Raw genomic sequence first — 12,369 nt, forward strand, 5'->3', positions numbered from 1 at the left:
ATGGCCGTTTGACGAAAGTCGCGCAGAGCTGCCAAAAATGCCCGGCCACAGAGAAAACGCCCGGGCAAGGCCCCAAAACGCCCGGGCCGGGCGTTTTGCCCGAAAATGACATTTTTTAAGATTTTAAAGACTATTTTCCCTATTACTTTGGTTTTAGTATAAATACTCTTTTGTAGGGTTTCATTCTCGGCTTTTGAATATTTGTAAGAGACAATTTCTCCATATTTGAGAGCTCACCTTCTTCATCTTTTGAAGACTTATCAAATTCCTTCGGGTTGCATTCGATCTTTTGCCGGGCTAAGGTTGATTGTAAAGGTATGCTTGCTAGTTTTTGTGTTGCTAGTTTGTGGAGCCATTAGGTGTTTGTATGTGAAAGTGCCTTTGGGATTTCTTTCTTGTTCTTCACCTAAATCATAACACTAATCCATCATATATCCTGTTATCCATTTTTCTTGTTCCATTTCTTGGTTTATCTTGTTTATTTGTTGGGTTTATCTACAAGAATAAGTCCGGGGCAAATTTATGAGTCTTCAATCTAGAAGATTCACATTATTTAGTATCACCCGTCATACATATTTAACTAGATTTTTTCAACTTGCCATTCATTTTTTTTATTTCTTAAGACTTGTCCCGTCAAATAATAATAAATCATGGACACTGTACGAAGAAAGCGTCCCTAAGTTGAAGGCAAATTATCTTGTTTTTTTGCTTTTTCATGACGTTTCTATTTGTGTCTCTTAATTTTATTTGGGATACTAATAATAAAAACATTGTATGAAGCGTTAGTGGTATAATTAGACACACAAATTAGTGTTCTTGACAGATGTAAAAGTGTTTTTTTCAGGATTTTTACTTTATAGTGAAACATGCGTGAAGTCACAGACTTTATTCAATATTTTCCCTCTACTTTTCTCTTTTTCATTTTTAAAATTTCTTACTATATTTATCTCTTCTTCGTAGAGGTATTATGAAAGAATAGAGATAATTTTATATACTACTCCTAAATTAGGAAAGACAATAAAAAAAAAAAAAAAGAATTCTATGGTGTTTTCATTTCAAAATCTACGTAATAATTTTAATTGGACATTAAAAAGAAATATATCACTGATTTACGAAAAGACAATAAAAAAAAAAAGAATTCTACGGTGTTTTCATTTCAAAATCTACGTAATAATTTTAATTGGACATTAAAAAGAAGAGTGAACTTCAAAAATGGTCCCTGGACTATGGGTTTATCTCGAAAATAGTCCCTGGACTTTAAAAATATCACCAGTAGTCCCTGGACTAAAGGTTAATATCAAAAACGGTATTTTGAGACGAAAATGTCCTTTTGAGGGGTTTTGAGGGGTTTGGGCAATTTGGTCTTTTTACACTTTTAACATTTTAAATCTGATATTATTTTAGTTATGTACTAAATCTGATATTATTTCAAAATTATCATTTTTCTTCCCTTTTGTCATCCTTCACTTTGTTTCTTTATTTCAATATTAGATTTAATTTTACAAAATTAAATTTTAAATTTCAATTTTTAAATATCAATAAATTTTTTTAATTAAAACTATTAATTCATGGAAACTATAAATATTGATTAAAATTATTAATTTTTATTATTTAATATAATATTAAGCTGAATTGAAGAAGTACAGAAAAATAATATTAATCGTGATGGAAAAATAAGAGCTATTCTATTTAGCCTTCGTTCGGTTGTTATAATTGCTTGTGATTGAATATTATGAAGTCGACTAAAAATTTTGTATAGGAGTATTTTTGTTGAAATTTTCTAGTCATTTTGATTGATTGTTTTCAAATTAATAAACGAAAATTATATTAGTCTTATATTAGACGCATATTTATTTCAGAATAAATCGTGTTATATTGTCTATTTATGATTAAAGCTATTAAATATTGATTAAAACTAAGACGTTATATCTTATTGATTAAATATTAGACACTATCAAATATTGATTATGACTAATAATTTTTGTTATTTAATAATTTTTATAATTAAAAAAATTTATTGATATTTAAAAACTGAAATTTAAAATTTAATTTTGTAAAATTAAATCTAATATTGAAATAAAGAAACTAAGTGAAGGATGACAAAAGGGAAGAAGAATGATAATTTTGAAATAATATCAGATTTAGTACATAACTAAAATAATATCAGATTTAAAATGTTAAAAGTGTAAAAAGACCAAATTGCCCAAAACCCCAAAACCCCTCAAAAGGGCATTTTCGTCTCAAAATATCGTTTTTGATAGTAACCCTTAGTGCAGAGACTACTGGTGATATTTTTAAAGTCCAGGAACCATTTTTGAGATAAACCCATAGTCCAGGGACCATTTTTGAAGTTCACTCTAAAAAGAAATATATCACTTAAAATTAAAAAAAAAAACATAATAGGACGTTCGTTTCAAGCTACTTGCATCATACTAGTATTTCATTTCAAATCATTCTAAATTATTTATATCATTTTCTTTCGTATTAAAAACTTTTTTCTTTCATATAATCAGTTCTATTATATTTACATTTTTTATCTTATTAATTATTAAACATTAATTCCTTAATTTCAATACCTATCTAATAAAAGTGGTAATGCTTCCCGATATAAGTGAAGCGTATTACTTTCTTGGTTGTCTCACTATAAGTGAGACATTTTCTTTTATGACAATAAAACAACATTCTATCTCTCTTTTACTTTATCACACATCCTACTTTTTCTCTCTATTTTTTCACACCTACTTTATTCTCTTTTACTTTAATTATCAAACATCACTACCTAAAAATACGTGCCGTCACATATAAGAGCATCTCCAATAGCGGGCTAGCCGAGATCGGCTAGCTGAACTATTGCAACCGGCCAGCGCACTTTCGGCGAGAAATTAGGCGAGCGCACGCCGATTTCCAGGCGCTGGCCGATGCGCTCGCCGGCATTGCAGGCTGGCGATCGTCGAGCGATTGGCCAGCACAATTTTTTATTATTATTATTATTTTAATTTTTGAAACACTATATATTCGCGATTTTCACGTCATTTTCATTTGCACCACTTGTTTTAACGATTTTTCTCTCTATCTAAATTTTTGTACAAGAGCAACCAGGTGAAATGAGTAACGCGAGTGGTAGTAGTGGTGGGGATGCTGAGGAGTACGAACGGCGAATGAACGAGGCATTGGAGGCCTACATGAACCGCGAGATGGAGCGGTACATGCAAAGGGCCTTGCAGCTGGCGGTACCTCGCCCTCAACCCGTTGTCCCCACCGCCGAACAGTGATTGATCGGGATCACGTAGCTGCACATCAGCGGCTATATGACGACTACTTCTCAAAGAACCTGCGGTTTGGGGCTAACCTGTTCAGGCGGCGTTTTAGAATGCGCAGGGAGCTGCTTATGCGTATCGTTGACGCTTTGGAGCAGCGATATCCGTGTTTCCGCTTCAGGCACGATGCGGCCTGGACCGGGTGCACTTTTTATTAGCACTAAAAATACCTGCAAGTATACAGGGTAGATCTAGTATAGCTAAAGGTCAAGTACCGGATATCGAACACGGGGAATGTAATTGCAACTGGCTATTATGTACTAAGCGTCAAATACTATCTAGAGAAACAAGAGAAGTTTTGGTTATTGAAAGTAAAAACAATTAAAAGCAATCAAACAACTAAATGCAATTAAATCACAAAGATAAAATATGAGAGATAAGAGAATTCTAGGGATGTATGTTCACAGTTATGGTTATACAAATTCCAACTACAATACCCTAGCACAGTTTATACTTTCAAAGGACGAGTCACCTAGCTTATGCTCATGCGATGCAAACGTTGATTACAAGATTAGGGTTGTCAATCCTAACACGTAACTCCATAAAGCTCCTAAGACCCTTGAAAAGCCCTCACTCTCAATTAACAGTGTTGTTTTAAGGGAAGCTAACTGTAGCGTCTACTAAGTGAATCTAACTCGCTAGAACTCTCTCACAGTTATGAAGCAAACTATATTAAATCATACAAGATTGTGTCACTCAATCATGCAGCATCAAAACTACTTAGGGAAGAAACAAAGTAAAAACAAAATGGATATTAAATAGAAAAAGGAATTGTATAACAAAAGTCGTTACTAACACATCCCTAGAATCCTATGAGTTTAGTTACACATAATGGAATAAGCTAAACACATAGATTGAAGGGAAGACAATTTGAACATAAAACTAAAGCAAATAAAACCCGTAGGTTGAATCCTTGTCGTTCTTGATGTTCTTGAAATCCTTTTCCAACCCCTTGCACAATGAAGAACTCTTAAAATTATGTTATGGAAGTAATTGACAAAAAGATGATGAAGAATTAGGGTTGGAGGAGGAGCTATGAAACCTCCCCTTTTGGGGGTTAAGGAAGGTTGAATTCTATGAATGAGGTTATGGGGTATATATAGGATTGAGAAGGATTTAAATTTGGTAATAAGTTTCCTCCAAGCATTAGGAAAGATGTAATTTTCGTTCCCCATAGTAGAAGGAAAAGATTAGCCTTCAAAAGGTAATATCTTCTTTCCTTCAAATTTCCGCCTACACTGCAGCTGGCAGCTTTGCCCAACTTTGGTAGAACGACCATAAATCTCTCTACAGAACTCCGATTGAAGTGATTCTTGTACCATCTTAAAGCTCTTTTCAATACGAAGAGAATGGTGTGTATAACGCCCCGATCGGACTTCAGGATCGCCAACAAATTGAGTTTAAAGACAGCTGTCGCGCGCCGCGTTTTTGTGGCGGGCCGCCGCACCTTGGCCGGCGGTCGCCGCGCGTAGTCCAGAAGCTTCTGACTCCTTGTGGCGGTCGCCACGCACTTCCCGGCGGTCGCCGGGCGTGTCTTTGTCTCAGCTAAACGCCGGTGGTCGCTGGAAGTGTTGCGGCGGTCGCCGTACGCCACCTGAAGCTCTCCAGATTTCCTACTTCGCGTTTTAACTCCCTTTTTTGGCTCAAATATGCACATATCTCACAAAACATGTCAAAATACCAAAATAGATAAAATATGCAAATAATGGACATGTAGTGCAACTTTGATAATAAAAACGGACCACAAAATGGCCTTAAAATAGTGCAAAATGTGAGCATATCACAGACCCAGCCACACCCCTATTCAAAAGTGCACGGCGGCAATCAGGCAGTTGGCCTACGGCGGCGCGGCAGACATGTGGGATGAGTACCTCCACATCGGTGAGTTGACAGCCCTGGAATGTCTGATGTATTTCTATCTGGGCATTATTGCAATTTTCCGTGATCAGTACCTTCGAAGCCCTACCCCCCAAGATTGTCAGGATCTAATGCAGATACACGGGGAGCAACATGGGTTCCCCGGGATGTTAGGCAGCATAGATTGTATGCATTGGGAGTGGAATAATTGTCCGACTGCCTGGAAGAGGGGGGGCCTACACGACCGGCTACAAGGGAAATAATCCCACGATGATCCTCGAGGTCGTAGCTGATTACCGGCTGTGGATCTGGCATGCGTATTTTGGGGTAGCCGGGTCGAATAACGACCTCAACGTCCTCAACTCGTCGCCCCTCTTCAACGAGCAGTGTCAGGGCATCGGTCCGGCCGTCTCATTTGTGGCCAACGACAACCGGCATGATATGGGCTACTACTTGGCGGATGGGATATACCCTAGGTGGCCCGTCTTTGCGATGACGATCAGGCACGCAAATGATGACTGGAAGGCCTACTTTGCGGAACGGCAGGAGTCGGCGCGCAAGGACGTGGAGCGCGCATTTGGTGTGCTCCAGTCTCGATGGGCGGCAATTAAGGGTCCAACGCGTTTGTGGGATGTCGGTTGCATTGCTGATATAATGTACGCCTGCATTATCTCGCACAACATGATCGTCGAAGACGAAGGCGTACAACTGACTAATTGGGCCAATGACGATGAAGTCGGTCCAAGCCACGGCGTGGCCACCCCCAACTAAGAAGGGGGGTACCTCACGATGAAGTCGGCCGCCTCCAGGCACATGCCGACATGCGTCAAGTGAATGCTCATAATCAACTCCAAAAGGATATAATTGAAGAGTTGTGGGCACGGAAGACTGCACGACGATAGTTTTTTTCTTTATTATGTAATTTTTTTTAATGAATGTACTTTTTTTAAAAATGAAATTAATATGTCTCGTAAATTTAATTTTGTAATTTATCGTAAATTTAATTCCGTAAATTTAGTTGTTTTTGAATTATTTTTGTTGCGGCTAGCATGAGGCTAGCCTATTTGCTTAAAATAATGATGTGGCAGGTGGAATTTTAGTACTGATCACGTGGCAGGGAGAGAGAGTGGCTAGCTTATGACTAGCCTGTGACTGGCCTAAAACCATTGGAGATGCTCTAATGAATCGGAGGGGGAGTAAATGTAGACATTTTTTTATAGCTTTGATTCGCAGAACCAGTGCAAACCGTATAATCTATCTAACCTCCTTGAGCATCAAACGGTTGAAATTAAGCCCACATTTTTAAACAGAACATCTGCTTTTCGAAGAATGCCTAAACCGTGCCTACACTATAATAAGTAAGTTGGATGGAACATCAATATTAAATTCTGTGAATTATATAAAAATATTTTAACAATCTACATAGCGTGAATTACATAAAACGCCCCTAAATTTTGGAATTTGCACTTTTTTAATCCTTGAATTTTAAAATATTTAAAATGATCTCTTAACTTTAATGTAATCACATTTTTATTAATTTTCACTTCTTAAAAATATTTTCAGATTTTATCTTTCATATTTTCATACTCCCAAAAATCGTAATCCTGGAAAGAACATCTCTAACAAGAAAAGGTAAATGAAAGAGGTATATCATCTATTCAACTTCTCAAAAAATGAAATATACATTTGCAAAAAGTAACGCATTCCAAAGGAAAAAAAATATAAAAAGGTAAATGATTTTTTAAAAATAAAATAATACTAGTGCAAAATGCATTAAAAAATATAAAGTGTAATATCTTCTCAAATGCTTTCTCATTGGAGAATGATTAATCATTAAAAGAAGACAAATATGGTAGTTATAAGATTTTATCTCCATTGATGGAGAGGTAAAGATGTCTATTCAAAATGACAAAAGGTATAATACCTTCTCAAATATCTCTCCCCTTGGAGAATGACTTTTAATGATAAAAAAGGTAAATATGATAGTTACATAACTTTACCTCTCTATTTGTCTCTCCTCTTGCAGATGCTCTAAGTGGGGAAGGCAGCGACCCCGATAAAATGGAGAGCAACCAACAGGTTTATGGGATGACGATGAAAATGAATTAAGTCAATATGTGAGGAAATTATATGAATCAATGGTTCAGGGTACCAGAATGGTGCGGATGTCACTCTAAAACATGGGCGGACACACTTAGAAGACTGGAGGGGCTAAGGACATGCACAATGGGGATAGCCGGCCCTATACTAATTTAAAGTCCTCCACATCGATCAGGGTGGAAAATAGGAAATAAACAAAAAAAAAGATAGCTAACTCGTATATTTAATTTGAATACAAAGTTGTAAGTTTATTGTCTTGCCAACTCGTATCGATCATCTGGACCCAACGGAGTATAAAAATAGCTATTCGGGCTTATACTTGAGCAAAAAAAATTATGAACTTTTAATTGGATTTTAATTGTGGACGTAGGGAGTATGTCAATTTTTCCTTGGATACGAATAGTATAGCTAGCGTACAATTATTTAACAACGAAGTGCTAGACACCGGATGAGGTATTGTTCCATAATAATTTTATTACACTTATTATAAATTTAACAAATATTATTAAAACAATAAATTATGAGGGGGAAAAATAGAACAACATTCATGGAAAGGCTTCAATAACAGACTCCACAGTATCAATGCTCTTGACTTTGAATGTGGCGAATCCAGCCTCCTTGAGTAGATACGCCCATTCCCTGTAAGTTCTCTCCTTCCCTTTCTCCGTCACCGCCAACATTATCATATCGAGTGATAATCGAGCGCAAGTGAAATCATCATTGTCGTTTGCTTCGTTGATTATAGCATCTACAATCATCACTTTCCCTGTTCCCGCCGGAATTGCCTCTTTGCATTTCTTTAGAATCTCGATACAATCTTGGTCACTCCAATCGTGCAATATCCACTATAATAAAAAAAAAACTACTAATTTATTTATTTAAAGGACGTATTGAAAAAAAAAAGTACTACGGTACCTCGTATTTTTAAAGGACAGAATGGAGTATCAAATTAAAAGCATACCATGAGTATGACCGCGTCAGCTTTTGGTACGCTCTCAAACATGCTCCCACCAACCAACTCGATTCGAGGTTGTGGCGGAGGGGCATCTTCCACGACCTCGGGCAGATCAAAACTAATCCCTCGGAGCCACGGGAAAGCTTGGACGAATTCGCTCAGGGCCATCCCGTGGCGGCCGCCGACATCCACCACGGACCCGACCCCGTGAAATGCCTCTGGGTAGTTCCGTACGATCAGCCGCGTCGTGTCCCTGGCGTGCGCGGCCATGGCATCGGTAAAGAACTTCGTACCGAACCCGGCCGGGTTGGCCCACGGGTCGGCGCCGTTGACCGCCGGGAGATAAAGAGGGGTTCCATTCCGCAGGGCCTCGGCGCTCAAGCCGGTCGGGTTCCGCGTCGCCGGCGTCGACCGCAACAATATGAAATCTCCCAGCTTGTCGCTCGTGAAAAAGCGCGAGAGCGGCGTTTGATCGTAGTAAAGCGACGACGGCGGCTGGGCTTTCTTGAAGATGCCGTGGAAGATGAGGAAGCGCATGAGGCGGAAGAGCGGTTCCTCGGGGCAGTTGGCGGCGGCGGAGAGCTGAGAGAGCGACATTGGGCCGCCGTGGTTTTCCAAGATGTCGGGAAGCGCTAGCTCCACCGCGCAAACAATGGCACTCGACTTGATGTAGCCGAAGGCATTGCTCCACGCTTCGGCTCGAGCTCGGACTTCTTCATCTCCCACCATTTTCACCTGTCCAAATTTTGAAATTGTAAGATATAGGACAAATTGGGATTAATTTATAGATTGAATCCGTTAAATAGTTTATAGTATAAATTACTATAATAAATACTACTACTATCTAAAAGATTTTTTAGAATTAAATTATCATTCCTATGCTCCATAGAGTATATTATAATTAAAGTGGGTGTGTGTTCCAATTGCCGCTATCAATTAATGGGCTTTAAGGAGGCATGGTATTATTAAAGGGTAGCCCGTTTCAAGTTAGGCTGAATCTAAGCTAATAGAGTTAAGAAAATCTTGGCCATGTCGATGGATACCATACTAATTTTTTCGTGATTGTTCCTTAACGAAAAACTCAACCAACAGATAGGACTATGTCGTAAATTATTGACATGATAGATTAGTGGTGAAACTATACACCTAAACGATGTCGTTGAGTAAGAACCAATTTAATTATTTATTTATCGTATTCCACCAACTCAATCTCTCTGCTCAACGATGAAGAAATTGCTTGAATAAACTACACAGTGATTAAAAAATAAAAATAAGAGCAATCCTCAAGATCAAAATCAAAATCAATATAAAAATATATTTAAATAAATCAATTAATTTTTAAGAGTTAAAGATACAATTCCTCCCACGTGTCACATAGGCATGATTTGCTAAACTGTTACTCGAACCCACCAAAAATTTGAGTTAATTTTACAAATTGAAACATACGATTTCAAGGTGAGCCCATAAAATAATACTCCCGCCGTCCAAGAAAAATAGGACACTTTGTGAATGGCACGGATTTTAATGTAGAATTGATAAAGTAAGAGAGAAGAAAAAAAAATGAGAAAAGTAGTCTTAGTGGAATGTGGGGTCTATATTATTAGTAAGAGAGAAAGAAAAAAAAGTAAGAGAAGTTGTTGAAAATTTTCCTTTTTTGAATGTGCTCTATTTTTTGTGAACAATCAAAAATGGAAAATGTGCATTATTTTTCGTGGACCGAGGGAGTACTTTGTTCGTTCCATAGTAGTGGAGTCATTTCTCTTTTTAGTAAAAGTCAACACATTTCTTCTCACTTATTTTAGTCTCCCTTACTTTATCATTTCATCATCTCTCTACCTTTTTTTCATTTCCTACTATATTCTTCTTTTACTTAACTCACTTAACTCAATTCTTTTTAAATCGTGTGCTAAAAAGAAAAACATCCACAACTGCGATAAGAAACTACTACGATATGAAGGGTCATGGCTGTATGGGCAGCGGCGGAACCAGCATAGGCCAAGCCACCGCGCCAGCGGGGGCTTGGCCGGCGCCGGACCTTATAACCCCGCCGTGGCCGCCCCACCCCGCCCAGGAAGTTTGAATCGGAACTCTGGAAATGAAATACATGGAGGTAGAAGAAGACGGAGTATACGAAAGAAATTTTTAATAAGCTATGAAAACTGATAAAGGCTATAAAATAGGCACCTATACGCTATATTCAGCTAGTGCTCCCATTCTAGAGTATGCAAATTTATTTTTTTGTATACTAATATTTGTACGCACTTTAATATCATTGAAAAAGTACTTTTATTTATCAATCTAAAATATTAAAACAGTATCGTTCCACAAAAATATCACACTTGTGGGATGACACGGAATTTTAGAAGATTTTATTTTGTGTGTTAGATGGAGAGAAAATATAATTTTATATTAATATGAGAGAGAACTTTTTTCAAAAACAGAAATGTAACATCTTTTGTAGGACGGAAGGAATACTTACTAATTAAATACTATGTGCTATATGCACATTTTTCAATTAATTAGACAATCAATCGATCTAGAGGTGTTAATTAAATATTTGTTAATTTTCAGTTAAATCTATTTTTTTTTTTAACTATTTAGATGAGGCCTCGGTTCTATATTTATGTATTCAATTTAAAATTGCACATTTAAAAAGTATGATAGTGAATTCAAATTTGTAAACTACTGGTATAATTAAATACTATATTGATTTTGACATGAGATTGTTAGGGATTTGGGTTGTGTATGTGATGATCTATGATCATGTGAATTTGAGAATTTGGATTTATAAATTAAAGAATAAGTATTATATATAAAATTAAATATTGTATTCTCTTTTACTATTTTACTTTATCATTTTTTGTGGTGGACTCCATATTCTACTAATCCACTCATATTTTATTTTAAAACTAAAACTCACATGCCACTAATTTTTTCAACCAATTCTCTATTACATTTTTTAAAATTCATGCCAGATCAAATGGTACCAAATTATTAGGAACGAAGGGAGTAATATTTTTTTTGATTCAGCCCCGGCTTACTTAAATTCCTGATTCCACTACTGTGTATGGGCCAATAACTAGCAGTAGTATACGTACAAACGCATAATTAAGAGCATACATATAAAAGTATTTAAGTTGTTATAACAACTAACATAACACATGCTTTCTTCATCTGAGGCGGAGCTACTGCCTTACACGATCGTTTCTTTATTTTCTTTTATGGGTGATATATTAGTTATACATTCTCCATATTCGTAATAAATACTTACTGTTGAGTCTCGGTGGCGTACATCCGAACTCCACATTAGTATGATATTGTCCGCTTTGGGCAAAGCCCTCACGGTTTTGCTCTTGGGGTACTCCCCAAAAGGCCTCATACTAATGGAGTAGAAGTAGCTCATTTATACACTTGCAAGTCTTGTTCATTATCCGATGTGGGATATGGTATGCTCCCTTTCAATCCTCCCCTCAAACCAAGACCACTAGACCACAGACCACATGTCTACCCCATGTTACAGGTCACCAGGTCACCACAGGTCTTGGTCGAGCTCGTCACATCGGAGAACTTGCAAGCGCAACCACCGAACCCCGAGCCACACAGGCCCAGCCCTAAACCAGGGCTCTGATTCCACTGTTGGGTCTCGGTGGCGCACACCCGAACTCCACATTAGTATGATATTGTCCGCTTTGGGCAAAGCCCTCACGGTTTTGCTCTTGGAGTACTCCCCAAAAGGCCTCATACTAATGGAGTAGGGGTAGCTCATTTATACACTTGCAAGTCTTGTTCATTCTCCAATATGGGATATGGTTTGCTCCCTTTCACTTACTAATAGAATAACAATGAAGTAGCTAATTAATTTACTCCATATTATATAGCGTGTACGTAAGGCATTTGAAACAAAATCGATTGGTGATTGTGTTATTGTAGTTTGTGAACTCAATACATTATTTCATTCCTAATTCATTATCTATCTCTTACAAGTTCATTCCTCGTTCATTTGAATATTTTTTTTTCCCTTGTATTTCAATTTTACGACAAGGCAATTACTAGTTTAGATTAATGTAAGAGACTTAGGAAAGGGTGTCCCATTATGGGAGTTGTGGCTAGACACGGATGAAGAGGAGAATGATCATGTGG

General features: G+C 37.3%; 1 protein-coding gene across 1 annotated transcript; it reads right to left on the reverse strand.

Annotated features, from left to right (window-relative positions):
* Window positions 1-7,704: 7,704 nt before the first annotated feature.
* LOC125197235 (acetylserotonin O-methyltransferase-like) lies at window positions 7,705-8,967 on the reverse strand. Its single transcript, XM_048095953.1, has 2 exons — window positions 8,236-8,967; window positions 7,705-8,119 (listed from the first exon to the last, which is right to left on the reverse strand). Exons 1-2 carry the CDS (start codon window positions 8,956-8,958, stop codon window positions 7,820-7,822), a joined length of 1,023 nt encoding a protein of 340 aa, XP_047951910.1. The 5' UTR covers window positions 8,959-8,967; the 3' UTR covers window positions 7,705-7,819.
* Window positions 8,968-12,369: the final 3,402 nt, after the last annotated feature.

This window comes from Salvia hispanica, chromosome 6, assembly GCF_023119035.1.
Source record: "Salvia hispanica cultivar TCC Black 2014 chromosome 6, UniMelb_Shisp_WGS_1.0, whole genome shotgun sequence".
NCBI classification, from domain to species: Eukaryota; Viridiplantae; Streptophyta; class Magnoliopsida; order Lamiales; family Lamiaceae; genus Salvia; species Salvia hispanica.